General features: G+C 44.9%; 1 protein-coding gene across 3 annotated transcripts in view; it reads right to left on the reverse strand.

Moving 5' to 3' along the window:
- LOC147449891 (uncharacterized) overlaps positions 1-18,340 on the reverse strand; it is a 118,330-nt gene that overhangs the window by 35,780 nt on the left and 64,210 nt on the right. For all 3 annotated transcript variants that reach the window (XM_086522724.1, XM_086522722.1, XM_086522723.1), the window contains exon 4: positions 12,846-12,908. In XM_086522724.1, the coding sequence (XP_086378850.1) occupies positions 12,846-12,908 (63 nt within the window). The remainder of the gene's footprint in view (positions 1-12,845; positions 12,909-18,340) is intronic.

Here is an 18,340-nt window from a genome sequence, read left to right on the forward strand (position 1 = left end):
GGCTCCTGCACGCAATGGGACAGTTCCCATGTGAATTGGACGATTTTTCACGCGAGAAAACTATCCAAACTCGCAATCGCAATCTTCGCGATGGAACTGTGCGTACCTGTGGGGGATTAGCAATTAGCTAATCCGGTTCCTGTTCAGAAGGCTCTTGCCTTGGCAAATGCGCATAAACCCCCAGAACTGTACAACTGTACATATTCATCTGAATAGCCCAACTAGTGGTGCATTACCATATGTGCCAAAGGGGAGAAAGAGATGCACCATAGCAAGTCATCGCGCTACATGAGATAGAGGAGAAGGCAAGCTTTCCATTAAAGCTGTAGACCTGCACCCACTACTCACACACACTGTAGGTCACTTAATGAACCAAAAACCAGCCCCAGCCTCAAAATGGGCGCCCCCTCTTCCTGAGGTGTCCTCGAGGCTGCTCTCCTTCAGCCAAGTGTCCAGTTTGCCCCTTAGAGTTAATTCCCTAGTTCCCACTGACTTATAAAGTTATGACTTTCCGAGTGGCCCAAACTTCATTTGCGCACACAGGCTGTCACAACGCTATAACGTGGCTTCCCGGTACTCACACACACCCTCTAGCACAGGACTTTCCCCTCGGCTGGCCTGCTGACCTGACTGCCCATGGTACACACACTCTGGCTAGGGTTGCTGGTTGAAATGTCGACCTCAACAGTGACACGTGGCAGCGCACCGTACGGACAGGCCGCAGAATGCGGAAGGCAGCGTACAGACAGGCCGTACCTTGCAGAGTTGTATGGCAGATTCTCTTTACGCAAGTGCTGGTTGCTTTTTGGCTACGCTGATTCCAACCTTTGACTTGCTTTATTCTACGTAAATGAAGCAAGAGAGAGAAGGCTTTTGTGTGAATTGCTTTATTGTGCCAATGTTGAGAGAGAAAAGATGGAATTGCTTTATTTTTACAAGCTTTTGATTTTCAGCTTTTGGTGCTCTGCTTTTATCATCCCTTGTAATCTCTTTAAATATGTGGGTAGGCCACTCACAACTCAGAGCATCTGGACGCAGAGTCTGAGTGTGAGCGCTTGCCCGCACTCTTGTACTTTGAACACAGATTAATACAAAAAGAAATACCGAAAGGGGCGCCAGTCCTTGGGGCCAATATCTCTAGGCACGGAACTCCGCCGGGCCAGTGTCGAATCAAGTGTGAACTGTGAACTGTTTTGAAGTGGTTATTTATGTTGTTGTGGTAGATTCTCGACTTGGAGTGGCCAAGTCTGTTATAGTGGTATCAGAGCACGGCCAATTTCTGTTCTACGGGAAATCCGATCCCTATTTTTCTTTCCGCAGCATCTAAGCACTCTAAGATTCAGAAAGCTGCCTCTTACTTTAAGGGGAATGCTCGAACTTGGTGGTCCACGCTTCTATTAAACAAGACTGCGCGAGTTAAATGGCTGAAATTCAAGAGGCTTTTTATTTCTTCATGTTGACTTGAGAGTATGAACGCGATATACGAACTGCTTGGAATCATCTTCGGATGACCAAGAAGGATACAATGGACGCTTATTGCGAGAGATTCTAGAGCTCTTTTCTACCCGCCTCTTCATTGAAGAAGATCTCGTTCAAGGAACAGATTGAGCGGTTTACCTTGTGTCTTCCTACAGAGATCCGAGATCACTGCGCGAATCAAAAGTCAGCTTCCATTCAGGAGTTGATGAGTGATGCAAAATGGGGTTTTGCCATTCACTCAGGCACTTTGACCTACCCCACCGATGAGATCATGATACAAAGAGCCGAATAGACTTCGACAAATGAAAGTAGAAAGAGGAAGAGCAAACCAGAAAAAAAAGGACGCACGACCCAAGCTCACTCCTCAGGAGAGAGCTCGCTACATCAGGGAAGGAAGTGCTTTGGATGCGGGGAAACTGGTCATATCTCCGCGAAGTGCCCTAAAAAGGTACAGAAAGAACAGAACGACAAGGACGACGAGAGGACTGAGAGTTCGAGAACAGCTGAGGAACGTGGAAGAAAAGGCAAGATGAAAACATGATTGGTTCTAGATTGCATGGGTACCGCTCCCAGCACGATAGACGAGAGTACAGAACTTTGCCGAGCTTGGGGCAAAGTGAAAGATCAAGAAGCCCTGATGTTCTTTGATGGAGGAGCCAAGGCCAACTTCATTTCACCGGAATTGGCGCCGCGGCTCGAGATCTCTCCCGATCGGATGGGACCACTTACGAGGCTGTTCTAGCGGCACCCGGCAGGGACGTAGCCATTACACTTGTGATTTGCAAACTTCGTTGCATTGTTAGGGTATTTGGGGCATGAGGACTTTTACATAATACCTTGGAAGGTTGTGATGTCCTCTTGGGATTCCCTGGTACCACAAACACAACGCTATGGTCGACTATCGAGCGAGGAAAGCGACATTGACCACAAGAAGGGCAGAAACATTGTACTTGATATTAAACTTAAGGGCGAGTCTCTCCCTATTGTATCGGCTTCGGCCATTTCAAAGTTAATGAAATGCAGTCTGTTTGTTTACTCGATCTTTTTGAAAGAGTTGAGTGATGAGGACAGGACAAATATGTTTGAACTTGATAAAGAACGCCAATATATTCTCCACTCTCATGGCGATTGCTTGTCAGAGGGCCTACCAGGCGAGTTACCACCTGCTCGTCCGAAGATCACACCATTGATTTGATACCTGGAAGCACACCACTGAACTGGCCACCTTGCTGTGTGAGCCGAGCCCAGCACGAAGAGATTATGAACCAAGTGAAAGACCTCTTGAAAAGGGTCTTGTCCAGCCTAGTACTTCACCGTATTGCTCTCCAGTGTGGTTGGTTTTGAAGAAAGACGGATCTTGGAGAATGTGCATTGATTATAGAGCTCTCAACAAAATAACCATCAAAAACAGATTTCCGATTCCTAATTGATGATATACTCGACAAATTACAGGGATCCTCGTGTTTTAGTAGGATTGATTTGAAGAGTGGATATCATCAAATCCGAGTCGCGCCGGGAGACGTCACAAGACAGCCTTTCGGACGATTTTTGGGTTATTTGAGTTTTTGGTGATGCCTTTTGGCCTAACCAATGCTCCTGCGACATTTAACCAGATGATGGACATGATTTTTCGAGAGTATAGGCTATTTGTTGGCACTTTCTTTGATGATATCATTGTTTTCTCCAAGAATGAGGCAAAACATAGAGATCATCTGCTTCAAGTCTTTCGGTATTACGAGATCACAAGTTAGTGATTAATGCGAAGAAAAGTGAATTTTTCCTACCAGGGATACACTTTTTGGGACACATTCTGTCAGCAGCAGGATTGCAGATGGATCCGGCCAAGATAGAGACTATTCGTGATTGGCCCGATTTGAAGAATGTCCATGACCTTAGAAGCTTCTTGGGATTGTGTTCGTACTACAGTCGTTCATTAGAAAGTTTGCGGAGGCTGCTTCCCCTTTGCATATCTTGACACAGAAAGGAGTCCCTTTCTCAGGGGACCCACAGAGGTGACTGCCTTTTAGACATTGAAAGAGAAATTGACTATGGGACCATTTTGACTTTGCCGGACTTGCAAAAGTCATTCGAAGTATATTGTGATGCTTGTAATTTGTAGTCTGTGTGCGGTTTTAATGCAAGAAGGCCATGTCATTACTTACGAGAGCCAATTGTTCTCAAGGCCGGAATTGACAGCACAGTTTTAAGAGAAAGAGCTTGTGGGTTATCCATGCTCTTACTCAGGGGCGGCATTACCTACTCGGAGCGGATTTTACTGTCTTTACAGACCATCAGAGTTTACGCTATTTCTTGTCACAGAAGCAGCTATCGGAAAAGCAGATGCGGTGGATGAACATCTTGTCACAGTTTCACTTCCAGATTGTCCATGTGCAGAGACAAAAGAATTTGGTGGCAAATGCTTTGTCTCGGAAACTGTTGGTTCTGGCTATTTCCGCGATACATCATAGGAGCTTCGAGATATGGTCGATCAGTAATGCCACAGATACAGATTTGCAGATATCTTTACACGAATACGGATTGGGGAGACAGTACCGAGATATTCCATTCGGGATGGCTACTTGATGAGAAAAACCATGTTGTGCGTTACACAGCCGTTTGACGGAAAAGGTTATGAATGTGTGCCACCGTCCGCCTTTACGGGTCACCGCGGCATTGCTACCACCATGAAAGGGGTAGAGAGATACTTCTTTTGGAAGAGACTCTCTACCCCTTTCATGGTGGTAGCAATGCCGCGGTGACCCGTAAAAGGCGTTGTAACGCCCACAACATGGTTTTTCTCATCAAGTAGCCATCCCGAATGGAATATCTCGGTACTGTCTCCCCATCCCGTATTCGTGTAAAGATATCTGCAAAATCTGTATCTGTGGCATACTGATCGACCATATCCTCGAAGCTCCTATGATGTATCGCGGAAATAGCCAGAACCAACAGTTTCCGAGACAAAGCATTTGCCACCAAATTCTTTTGTCTCTGCACATGGACAATCTGGAAGTGAAACTGTGACAAGATGTTCATCCACCGCATCTGCTTTTCCGATAGCTGCTTCTGTGACAAGAAATAGCGTAAACTCTGATGGTCTGTAAAGACAGTAAAATCCGCTCCGAGTAGGTAATGCCGCCCCTGAGTAAGAGCATGGATAACCGCCACAAGCTCTTTCTCATAAAACTGTGCTGTCAATTCCGGCCTTGAGAACAATTGGCTCTCGTAAGTAATGACATGGCCTTCTTGCATTAAAACCGCACACAGACTACAAATTACAAGCATCACAATATACTTCGAATGACTTTTGCAAGTCCGGCAAAGTCAAAACTGGTCCCATAGTCAATTTCTCTTTCAATGTCTAAAAGGCAGTCACCTCTGTGGGTCCCCATGAGAAAGGGACTCCTTTCTGTGTCAAGATATGCAAAGGGGAAGCAGCCTCCGCAAACTTTCTAATGAACCGACTGTAGTACGAACACAATCCCAAGAAGCTTCTAAGGTCATGGACATTCTTCAAATCGGGCCAATCACGAATAGTCTCTATCTTGGCCGGATCCATCTGCAATCCTGCTGCTGACAGAATGTGTCCCAAAAAGTGTATCCCTGGTAGGAAAAATTCACTTTTCTTCGCATTAATCACTAACTTGTGATCTCGTAATACCCGAAAGACTTGAAGCAGATGATCTCTATGTTTTGCCTCATTCTTGGAGAAAACAATGATATCATCAAAGAAAGTGCCAACAAATAGCCTATACTCTCGAAAAATCATGTCCATCATCTGGTTAAATGTCGCAGGAGCATTGGTTAGGCCAAAAGGCATCACCAAAAACTCAAATAACCCAAAAATCGTCCGAAAGGCTGTCTTGTAGACGTCTCCCGGCGCGACTCGGATTTGATGATATCCACTCTTCAAATCAATCCTACTAAAACACGAGGATCCCTGTAATTTGTCGAGTATATCATCAATCCTAGGAATCGGAAATCTGTTTTTGATGGTTATTTTGTTGAGAGCTCTATAATCAATGCACATTCTCCAAGATCCGTCTTTCTTCAAAACCAACCACACTGGAGAGCAATACGGTGAAGTACTAGGCTGGACAAGACCCTTTTCCAAGAGGTCTTTCACTTGGTTCATAATCTCTTCGTGCTGGGCTCGGCTCACACAGCAAGGTGGCCAGTTCAGTGGTGTGCTTCCAGGTATCAAATCAATGGTGTGATCTTCGGGACGAGCAGGTGGTAACTCGCCTGGTAGGCCCTCTGACAAGCAATCGCCATGAGAGTGGAGAATATATTGGCGTTCTTTATCAAGTTCAAACATATTTGTCCTGTCCTCATCACTCAACTCTTTCAAAAAGATCGAGTAAACAAACAGACTGCATTTCATTAACTTTGAAATGGCCGAAGCCGATACAATAGGGAGAGACTCGCCCTTAAGTTTAATATCAAGTACAATGTTTCTGCCCTTCTCTGTGGTCAATGTCGCTTTCCTCGCTCGATAGTCGACCATAGCGTTGTGTTTGTGGTACCAGGGAAATCCCAAGAGGACATCACAACCTTCCAAGGTATTATGTAAAAGTCCTCATGCCCCAAATACCCCTAACAATGCAACCGAAGTTTGCAAATCACAAGTGTAATGGCTACGTCCCTGCCGGGTGCCGCTAGAACAGCCTCCGTAAGTGGTCCCATCCGATCGGGAGAGATCTCGAGCCGCGGCGCCAATTCCGGTGAAATGAAGTTGGCCTTGGCTCCTCCATCAAAGAACATCAGGGCTTCTTGATCTTTCACTTTGCCCCAAGCTCGGCAAAGTTCTGTACTCTCGTCTATCGTGCTGGGAGCGGTACCCATGCAATCTAGAACCAATCATGTTTTCATCTTGCCTTTTCTTCCACGTTCCTCAGCTGTTCTCGAACTCTCAGTCCTCTCGTCGTCCTTGTCGTTCTGTTCTTTCTGTACCTTTTTAGGGCACTTCGCGGAGATATGACCAGTTTCCCCGCATCCAAAGCACTTCCCTTCCCTGATGTAGCGAGCTCTCTCCTGAGGAGTGAGCTTGGGTCGTGCGTCCTTTTTTTTCTGGTTTGCTCTTCCTCTTTCTACTTTCATTTGTCGAAGTCTATTCGGCTCTTTGTATCATGATCTCATCGGTGGGGTAGGTCAAAGTGCCTGAGTGAATGGCAAAACCCCATTTTGCATCACTCATCAACTCCTGAATGGAAGCTGACTTTTGATTCGCGCAGTGATCTCGGATCTCTGTAGGAAGACACAAGGTAAACCGCTCAATCTGTTCCTTGAACGAGATCTTCTTCAATGAAGAGGCGGGTAGAAAAGAGCTCTAGAATCTCTCGCAATAAGCGTCCATTGTATCCTTCTTGGTCATCCGAAGATGATTCCAAGCAGTTCGTATATCGCGTTCATACTCTCAAGTCAACCATGAAGAAATAAAAAGCCTCTTGAATTTCAGCCATTTAACTCGCGCAGTCTTGTTTAATAGAAGCGTGGACCACCAAGTTCGAGCATTCCCCTTAAAGTAAGAGGCAGCTTTCTGAATCTTAGAGTGCTTAGATGCTGCGGAAAGAAAAATAGGGATCGGATTTCCCGTAGAACAGAAATTGGCCGTGCTCTGATACCACTATAACAGACTTGGCCACTCCAAGTCGAGAATCTACCACAACAACATAAATAACCACTTCAAAACAGTTCACAGTTCACACTTGATTCGACACTGGCCCGGCGGAGTTCCGTGCCTAGAGATATTGGCCCCAAGGACTGGCGCCCCTTTCGGTATTTCTTTTTGTATTAATCTGTGTTCAAAGTACAAGAGTGCGGGCAAGCGCTCACACTCAGACTCTGCGTCCAGATGCTCTGAGTTGTGAGTGGCCTACCCACATATTTAAAGAGATTACAAGGGATGATAAAAGCAGAGCACCAAAAGCTGAAAATCAAAAGCTTGTAAAAATAAAGCAATTCCATCTTTTCTCTCTCAACATTGGCACAATAAAGCAATTCACACAAAAGCCTTCTCTCTCTTGCTTCATTTACGTAGAATAAAGCAAGTCAAAGGTTGGAATCAGCGTAGCCAAAAAGCAACCAGCACTTGCGTAAAGAGAATCTGCCATACAACTCTGCAAGGTACGGCCTGTCTGTACGCTGCCTTCCGCATTCTGCGGCCTGTCCGTACGGTGCGCTGCCACGTGTCACTGTTGAGGTCGACATTTCAACCAGCAACCCTAGCCAGAGTGTGTGTACCATGGGCAGTCAGGTCAGCAGGCCAGCCGAGGGGGAAAGTCCTGTGCTAGAGGGTGTGTGTGAGTACCGGGAAGCCACGTTATAGCGTTGTGACAGCCTGTGTGCGCCAAATGAAGTTTGGGCCACTCGGAAAGTCATAACTTTATAAGTCAGTGGGAACTAGGGAATTAACTCTAAGGGGCAAACTGGACACTTGGCTGAAGGAGAGCAGCCTCGAGGACACCTCAGGAAGAGGGGGCGCCCATTTTGAGGCTGGGGCTGGTTTTTGGTTCATTAAGTGACCTACAGTGTGTGTGAGTAGTGGGTGCAGGTCTACAGCTTTAATGGAAAGCTTGCCTTCTCCTCTATCTCATGTAGCGCGATGACTTGCTATGGTGCATCTCTTTCTCCCCTTTGGCACATATGGTAATGCACCACTAGTTGGGCTATTCAGATGAATATGTACAGTTGTACAGTTCTGGGGGTTTATGCGCATTTGCCAAGGCAAGAGCCTTCTGAACAGGAACCGGATTAGCTAATTGCTAATCCCCCACAGGTACGCACAGTTCCATCGCGAAAGATTGCGAGTTTGGATAGTTTTCTCGCGTGAAAAATCGTCCAATTCACATGGGAACTGTCCCATTGCGTGCAGGAGCCCTTGGGGCCACGTGTCCGTGTTCGCTCCGCTAAAAACGATCCGAAACAAGGAATTACAGTCTGCTGTGTTTTTCTGCATGTTCAGGGTTTCACACCTAAACTGCAACGGAGCACCAGGGGAGCCTCGTGAGAGCCTTGGGATGCATGTACAGGCTTTTGGGCACCGGCAGTGAAAAACAGAGAATTACAGCCCGCTGAATTTCTGTGACAGCTCACCAAAAAGCTTCTGGATAGCGAGGGAATCTGCCCTAGACAAGTACTTTTGACCTACAGGGGTTTTTGCGCCGTTATGCTGCAGAAATCAGGTCGGAAACCTGCGTTTTCAGCCCTCCCTAGGTTTGGACAACTTTGTGAAAGCTTGTACTAAGTGGTCGGATCGTCTATCTTAAATTGAATAAAGAAATACTGAAAGGGGCGCCAGTCTTTGGGGCCTTCGGGGTGTCGGTCTCGTGTAAGCAGTGACATTCCAGTCGCTGGACGCATCTGTGTTCTCTTTCCTTCTCCGTGCTCTGTGTAAAGTTAACACGTAAATGAAATAGTACCACCCTCTATGTTGTACAGGCCGGTTATATGGTTCCGTCGAAGGGATAGTCACTTTTTCTTCAAAAAGTGCAACGTGGATTGTTGTGGGTGAAAGCAACACAGAGCTTGTCGTTATGGCAAAGAAGAGAGACCAAGTACCTGAAGAGGGATCTTCCTCACATGGCACAGAGAAAGTTCCTTCAACACTTCGAGAAGAGGACGGGTTGCTTAGAGCTCAACTGCGTTGCTGCATGGACATGTTTCAGCAATTGGCTAGCAACCCAAGGATGCAAGAGTTCTTACTGGCTCCGACACAGGGTTGTCAGCCTCCTACACAGGGCATGACTAAGCCGTTGCAAGAAAAGGAGATTTCCAATGCGCAGAGGACTCATGATGCTCGAGGGAAAGCCCATGTGGTTGAGCAACTAGCGGTGTCCAATGATCCAAAGCAACTTGCTTTAGCTGGACAGGAACCCTTTGTGAATGGTCAAGGGAGTAATGAACGGGCTATCTGTCAAACCCTTCCATTATCTATTACTTATCCTGGTTATTTTGGAGGTGATGCAATGTTTCAAGCTATGGCTGGACCTTCCACAGGTTATATACCAAGGAATGTGTTTGGGACAATGCAAACAAGAATGGGTAACCCTATGCACGCGAACATGGGAGTCCAACCAGGGTTTCAGGGCGCCTATGGCTAGTTTCAAATGCTTGGAACACAATTTGGTATGGCTGGTTTTCGCAGCCATACGCCCAAAATGCAGAAAAGACAGGTAAAATAGGTGATGCACAAAGACTACTGTCATGAATATGTTTCAATTGATTGAGAATGCAAGAGTGCCCAAAAATCTATCGAAGGGAGATTCCGATGGATTTAATAGCCACAAGAAAGGGTCCCAGGGCAAACAGTTTTCAGCCAAGGGCAATGTTGCAGCAAAGACTTCTGTGTCTCCCACTGAAGAAGCTGATATGTCCAAGAAGTAGTCTAAATCTTCTTCGGGATGAGGAAATGGACAAAAAAGGCATTTTTCTGGTAAACTTTTGAAAAAAGGAAAGCTCTTCGAGAGGCCAAGAAATGCTACATTTGTGAACAGGAAGGACATTTTGCAAATGAATGCCCATAAAAGAAGTCACAAGATAAGGATGACAAGTCAAGCCATAAAGGGAAGAAGCCGAAGCCGAGTGCAGGACTTCTCCCAAGTCTGCTTGGCAACCAGCCAAACATAGATTCCACGGAACTGTGCAGAGCTTGGGGCAAAGTTAGAGACCAGACAGTGCTTGTTTTCTTTGATCCAGGAGCCCCTGCAAATTTCATATCACCATAATTGACATCAAAGTTGGGCATTCGTGCAGAGGAGATGGGTATGACAGGGGAAGCAGGTTTGGCATGCCCAGGTCATTCAGAGCCTGTTACTCCCATTTTGGGGAAGCTTCGTCTGCACATTCAGAGCTATGTGGATGCAGAAGAATTTCATATTATGCCACTTGAGGATTGTGATGTGTTATTGGGTATCCCATGGTGTTATAGGTTGCATGCTATGGTGGATACTTAGAACAAAAAGATTACCCTTGTACATAGAGGAAAGACTCATGTCCTTGATGTAAAGCTTAAAGCCGAGTCTGTTCCAGTTGTTTCTGCTTCTGCTATTTCATCTGTAATAAAGAATCATCTTTCTGCGTTCTTGACCTTTGCAAAAGAGGTACCTGAAGTTGTATCTAATTTGCCTACCTTAGATAAAGACCGTCAACTTTTTTGAGTGGTTTCAGTGATTGTTTTTCGCACTCTTTGCCAGGGGAGTTACCTCCTAAGAGACCTGAGGATCATACCATAGATCTTGTGCCAGGTGCTAGTCCACCGAATAGACCACCATACAAGGTTAGTGCAGCCCAATAGAAAGAGATTATGAGTCAGGTCAACGAGCTTTTAGAGAAGGGGCTGATTCAACCCCAGTGAAGGACTAGCTTCCTATTGATTGCATCGTTTAAGCACTGAAAGCTTTGCTCACATTCTGGGGCCGAGATGAATTTCTTTCCTTTTTGAGTCAGTTCCATACAAGGGTAGGGCTTTCGCTGCAAACATATAAATGAATCGTCTATTAAAATTGATATATCCCAAAAAGAGCTTAGCTTAGATACTTTCGTTGGTGCTTTGGCCTGTTGAACACACTTGACTTTGTCAGCCATTTCAATCCCGTTTCTAGAAACAATGTCCCAGAAGCTATCCCTTCTAGACCATATTCACTGATTTGAAGGGATTCAGAAAGATCCTCTTTTCTCTGCACCTCTCGAAGACCATCTATAGAAATAATAAATGCATTCCTTCCGTGGAGAAGATACTAAAGTCGTCCACAAATATGGCCAAAAACTTATGAAGAAACTCACTGAAAATTTCCATCATGCATCTTTGAAAGATCGCTGGATCATTACACGATCCAAATGGCATAACCGGATACATAAATGCTCCCCATTCAGTGATGAATGTAGCTTTGGCCCGATCTTCAAGTGCTATCTTGAGTTGATTGTAGCCACTGTATCCATCCATAAAACTATACATTTCGTAGCCTGCAATCTCATCTAACATCATATTTATAAAGGGTAGTGGAAAACGATTCTTAATTGTTTGAGCATTCAACTTCCTGTAGTCCACACATACCCTCATTTTTCCAATCTTTTTATGGAACTACCACGATCGGAAAGAGCAAGTCATTGCTTGCTACTTCTGTAATGAACCTTGCCTTTTTGAGAAGATTGTTTATCTCCTCCTTGACTTTCTTGGCATAATTGGGGTTCATCCTGTACCTCTGTAATCTGACTGGTCTGGCATCTGGCTTCAGTGGTATCCTATGTTGGCATACTTCTCCACTCCTTTCAGGTCAGTATGTTCCCAAGCAAATACATCTTTGTATTTCTCAAACAATGCCTTCGCTTTCTCTTGATCTCTGGCTTCACACGCTTATTGATTTCAATCATCCGAGGATTTTCTTCTGAGCAGATATTAAACTCTTCAACTTCCTGATCATCTGTGAGCAACATTCGGGCCTCCTCCCTTTTGTTTACCATTAATTCAGCTCCCTTCTCAGTTTGAATACCAACCGCATAATCATTGAAGGGATTACCTAATTCGAGTGACTCATTCTGAATCTCTGCTACTTTAATTGCTGGGTTCCTTTCATCAGAATTCGCTTGATTGTTATCCCCTATCGGTTTGAAATCAAATTTGTTTGGTGTTGGCTGTTTTGGTGACCGATTATCCAGCTGAACTGACCATTACCTGCACTGCTAAGCCGGTTGCAGTGTTATCAGATCTTCAAATGATTCTTCTTCTACGGAGGATCTGGTCAAATTTTTTAAAGCACATGCTATGGATTCTGACAAAGACTCAAATCAAGAACGTGAGCAAGTCCCACTTTACAGTTCTGCGGGAAGATGATGTCCCACTCATAGTTCCGCGGGAAGATGACTCCAATGATAATCGCGATTCCAACAAAAACAAATCAACTGATGAGGAGTTTAATGACTTACTTGATGACTCTCTCACCAATACCTCACAGACCATCAAAAATCTACAAATCTTGATTGGCACTTTGTGTGAAGTAGTTGATGAAGTTTCCAAGGGACCCAAATCATGCAGAGTATTTGAAGAACCAACCCATCTCAGAATTCTGTGATATGTGGCAGAAGGCCACCAATCTGCCTCTAGCCTTGGTAATAAAAATCAATAAACTTCAAAAAAGAAGCTTTTTTGTGTATCCTTTAAGGAAAGAGGGAGTGGTATTTAGCTTTTTTATTTTTAATCTAAGTAAAGAGATAGCGTGTATACTATTCAACTGAAATTGGGAAGATCATGTGGAAGCTTCCATTGAATTGGAAATTAAATATTTTCTTAAGCTATGAAGAGAGAGGGGGGGGGGGGGGGGGGGGGGGGGGGGGAGGGGTGCACTAAAATTGGCTTCATAACCCCTTACCTTTGCAAGATATTGACACGTCCAAGAGCGTCCTCTAAGCTTCGCCTTTGCAAATCAAATCGCCTGCCATAAGCGTTTATAAGTTGCTCAAGTGTCCATATCAAGTTGTATCAGCTGCTCGCACAAAGTGCTTAGCAACATCAAGAAAGAAAAGAGAATAGATCATGAACGAGGGATGCAATTGCATAAATATTGAAGCAATCAAGCATGTACAAATCAAGAGAAAGCAGGGGCAATGTAACTATGTTTTGTATGCTAGTACAAAGAAATCTAGAAAACTATAAAATGTCAAAGTTACTTTGTGTAAATCAAGACTAACCTTGTTTGCTTTTCTGTCTCTTATTTGATGGAGATAAGAGACAACTAACACATTTTGACTTTTTTTTCCCAAGAAAAAGATCCTTCCATTAGTTAAGAAAACTGCCCTAACGGCTACAAACAGCCTTTGCTAGAGAGAGCTACATCAACGTGGAGAAACTCTCCCAATGAAAAAAAAAAAAGATATGTACAACAATGGCTGAATTAGGAGATGGGAGGAGGAAACTGTTGCTAAATAGACTACTTTTTAATTTTCTGAGTAATACATCTTCCCTACTTGCTCTCCTTCAATTTTATTAGCTAGAATCTCTGCAGATGCCTCCGGTTGCTTCATCGCTTTGAGATCTAGAGTAAAATTCTGGTTACATTTCTTGCGATCGAACTCGCGTGAGCTGCTTCACAATGAGACTCACTTCGCTAGCCAGTCCATCCGTGCGGCTTCGTTGATCGCCCCTTGACGTCTCTGCTGTAAAATAAAAAGTAGTGCAACATCCAACTTCTCCACCGTGGTCCGTGTACCCCTCGTCCTACCAGACAGCCCGTCCCTGTTGCTGTGTGCGCCCCCATCACTTCTGCATTGTCTTGCCGGGTGCGTCATCGTAGGTGGAGGCCTTTGCCCACCATCCTTAGCTTCCCCATCCTTGGATATTACCCTTCCCTTTCCTTTCGAATCTAATGCATGCATGGAATCTTGCCATGATTCGTCTCCTATTTCTTTTTTAAACATTGGTAACATCTACTTATTGAAATTAGGATATTTAATTGTGTGCACTTGAACCGTAAGGTTAGGAACTGTAGATCTACTAGAATTCTTAAAGGCCATCAGGAACGGACAACTCTGATTTATCGTATGATGGGTGACATTTAAGCATCGCGAAGAGGTTGTACCGTTAGTTCGGTAGGAGAAACCGAGAAACGCATATTCCTGATGTGTCACGTGATGGGTGACGGGAGTATAGGAAAGGGAATATTCCATTGGTCTGGCAGGAAATCCGAACTGGAAAAAGAAATACACGTAAAGATGCAAGCGCAAGAATAAAGAGGAGTTCTAAGAAGCTTTTTCTAAAAAGCGGAATATTTTTAAGTGTTTTCCGAGAAAAGCACATGCTGTACTGCGAGGAATCTGTGTTTGTATTGCATCTGTGCCTGAAAATTACATCCACAAATGCCCCGGAACTATTGTGTAGCATCAGTTTTCAGCTCACTAAGTTTTATGGAGTTTTTAAACAGGTTCACACATTATTTTAGAAGACGACGGGCCATCCACTTAATAAGTGGGCAGCCAATTATAAAAATAATGCAAGGCCTCTAAAATAAAACACTAGCCCTAAATACTGGGCTGATTCAGCGTGCGATCTCTCCCTCTCTCTCCTCTCGCCAAAAACAACCGGCACCCTTCCTCTATCTCTAGCGCAACCTTCTGCCACTATTATGGCCAACACCGCACCAGCTATTCCTATCAAGTGCGGGTGCCTATTAAAGCAGCCCGCGATCTCTCTCAGACACACAATTGCCAGCGCTAGCTTCTAGAGAAGTTGCCGGCGGGAATGTGCAAGGGAGTGTGTGATGCGAGCGTGCGGAGGTCGTTTTTCATGCAAGGAGCGACAGGTACCGATTATGAATACGCTCTACAAGTTGTTGCTTTGTGTGTTTTCTTTTTGCAGGTATTCCATCACGGAGCAGGAGCAAGAAGGCCTCGGCCTATGCTCAGAGATTCCGGAAACGGAATCAAGAATGGTTTGTAGGTCCTCACGCCCTAGGTCCAGACGGAAACAGTATTGAGAGCTCGTCTCTCGAGAATCTTCCCGCACGGGAATGAGTCAACCATAGAGTCAAAGAATTTAGAACAGAGGGGTTACTCCGGTTCTTGTGCTTGTAAATAAGATTCTCCCTAAAAAAGATTTTCTTTATGGGGGAACCCATCTTCTGGTCCCAAATACTGTGTCGATCTTCTCCCTCGTCTCTTTTGGTTGAAAGTTCATTTATTTTCAGCTTGTTGATTATTTGTGTGCCCTCCCATTTGTGACAATGGTATCAGAGCTCAGATTCCTTTTTCTCTGCAAAGGAGGACGATTCAAGGAAGGAACGGTGACGAGTCACGGAAGAACCGTTGAAGATGGAACTTCAGCAAGTATGAGTTCAACTCGCGGAATTGCAACAGCTTATCTCGCTGCCGGCTGTCCAAAAGGTTTTGGACGGAATCAAGAAGCCGCAAGGAACAGATGTCGATGGGCGTCAAGAAAATCTCGCCAGTGTAGCAACCCGCAAGAGGAGGATGGGGAAAGAGGTACCGAAGCGCACAAGGGATCTCCGGATCAAGATAAACGGCCTTCCAAGGGCAAGAGCAAGGACCAGGAAAAAGAACTTTTTCTGCTTAACGAAAGCAAGGATGTCTCTCTCTTCTCCATCATACTCTCCATATTATACTACTACTACTTCTCATACAGTATCTAAGTCTTCGAAAACTCCTACTACTTCATTACGTAATACTAAAGAGAAGCCCAAGTTCGAGAAGGATAACCGCAAGCGTCACCGCAAGATGCGGGTTTTCAAATTTGGTCACAAGGATGTCAAGTTTGACAACTACGCACGAGAGAGAGACATCTCCAAGGCACTGTCTTTCATCAGGTAGTTTGAAGTTGATTTTGCCAACGGAAACTTCACCGAAAAATCAAAGTTGCGTCATGTGGGGATGCATCTCAAAGAGACGGCAAGCAACTAGTGGTTAGCCAAGATTCTGGAAGGTACACATGCGAGAACATGGACTCAATTCGAACTAGATTTTATGAACAATTTCTTCCGCCTCACTTCAAGAAGGACATTCGGAAGGAATGGAACTGGCTCACCCAGAAAGAACATGAAAAAGTCACAGCCTATGTTGACAAGTATTGGTCGGTTCTTCTCAAATTTTCCCCTTTCATGAAGATTTACGACGAGGAAAAGATGCAAAAAATTCGAAGTAGGCATTCAACCTCCACTTTGGAAGAGCATGAAGGTGTACCCCCACGACACCCTTCAACGGATGATGGAGTCGGTAATCATTGCTGAGGATCTACATTCCACTCGTAACCCCAAACGGATAGAACATAGCACGTACCATTCAAGGCAACGAGCGGATTATAATGACCATGGCGACCAAGGCAAAAAGCGTTCCCCTGAGGACACGGATCAACCTAAGAAGCCAGAGAGTACCGGCAAACGGCTCAAGTATCTCGCGCCAAATCAAGTACAAACCTTCAAAGAGCAAGGAAGATGTTTCTACTGTGGTGAGAAAGGACACATGAAGACCGACTGCCCTATTCGATAGCAACGGCAAGAACGAGCATCTTTGAAGAAGGAACTCGGTCCATCGAGCTCAAATTCTATTCCTGATGTGCAAGGGAATACGCAACAGAAAAAGAGAAGTTTCAGCTCCTTAAAGGCTGGGGATCCGTGAATAACCTGCGAGTGTTAAACCTCTACGACCCTGGATCAACGGACAACTTTATCTCATTGGAAACTGCAGAATGCTTGGGCCTCACACTGGCTCATTTTGGAACTCTGATCACTTCCGAATCAGCATTCGAGGAGTTCACCACCAATGGAACTCCCGTGCAAGGACAGCTTAATCTTCGGATTGACGAGTACAAGGACCGCGAATCATTTTTGATGACACCCATCGAGGGATGTGATATCATCTTGGGTATGCCATGGCACTATCATATACAACAAGTCCCAGATTATGTAGAAAAGACCCTTGCCTTTGAGCATGAGGACAAGAATGATATATATATATATATATATATATAGAGAGAGAGAGAGAGGGGGGGGGGGAGAAAACTAGAGTGATGAAAAGAGAGAGAGAGAGAGAGAGAGAGAGAGAGAGAAAGAGGGAGAGAGGAGATATGTATGCATGTATGCATGTATATATGTGTATATGTGTGTGTATATACATGCATATATATGTAGTTATGTATACATGTGTATATGTATGTACTATGTGTATATGCATGTATATAGGCACTAAGCAAGGGAGCATAGCACCCGTTGGTCGAACGATACTCCAACCTTTGCCTGTGTTTGATCAACCCTGGGAGAGTATTGCCATGGATTTTATTATGGATCTCCCAAAGACTCCGACCAGAAATGATGCGATATGGATCATTGCGGACAGATTTAGCAAGCAAGCTAAAGAAAGAACCTCAAGAACTCAAGAATCCAAGAACTCAAGAACCAAAAGAATCCATGTAACCGGCCCTTAGGACGGTAGGCGTTGGCTTTCACCCGACATTCTTTACTTTAGACACACACAAAGAGAACGTGCAAAGGAAACCTGCAAAACGGGAATTAACACTTAAGCACACACACGGCTCGGAAGCTAGAACGCTCCGAGCAGACGCCGACAACCTGTAGGCCCCAAAATTGGCGCCCCTTTCGGTATTTCTTTATTTTTTAGCAGGGTAAGTTACTAAGAAGAGTCCTAGGAATCCTTTATCTGTATCGAGCTAGATACCACCTGTTTTCGCCAAATTTCGACAACATTACAGCCCCAAAACTTGCAAGAAACCAATTCCCCTGCTGGAAATCTTTTCCACTGGCATAAACCCCTGATTCCTGCCCAAATTCAGCACGCTGTATTTACTGGTTTTTGCCATGTTTTCAGCCCCAAACAGTCCCCTAACTCTCCTCTGCCAGTTGGGCACTATTTCCAATGGTTCTGGCGTCTGTATGGCTCGAAAACAGTCAATTTACAGCACATACACAGCACTAAAAACGCACCTGTACGTTGAGGTTATGACCTTCACCGGTGCCTGCTTTGGAGTAGCAGTTAGCTACCCCTGTTCTTGCTCAAGGAGGCTCTTGCCTCAGCACAAAAGCATGAACCCACACAGATGTACATCAGACAAATGAAGAGCCCTCTTGTGGGGCATCACATAACTGCACGTAGGGGGGTGAGAGCAGTGTGTAGCATGCAGGGCATCACTCCTAGCACCACACTGTACATAAGAGGGAAAGAAAGCACTCCATAGCTCTTAACCTGTGACAAAGTGCATAATGAGGCCTCTCCCATCTTAAATTTCAGCGCCACTTCTTGATAGAGGAGGAAAGTGCACGGAATTCCGCCACTTCGCACGATTACAAGCTTTTTCCCGTTTCAGGGTTACCGCCTAAAAATCTCCTGACTGATTGCCCAGTTG

Source organism: Adiantum capillus-veneris, chromosome 10, assembly GCF_014529385.1.
Source record: "Adiantum capillus-veneris isolate H3 chromosome 10, ASM1452938v2, whole genome shotgun sequence".
Lineage (NCBI taxonomy): Eukaryota > Viridiplantae > Streptophyta > Polypodiopsida > Polypodiales > Pteridaceae > Adiantum > Adiantum capillus-veneris.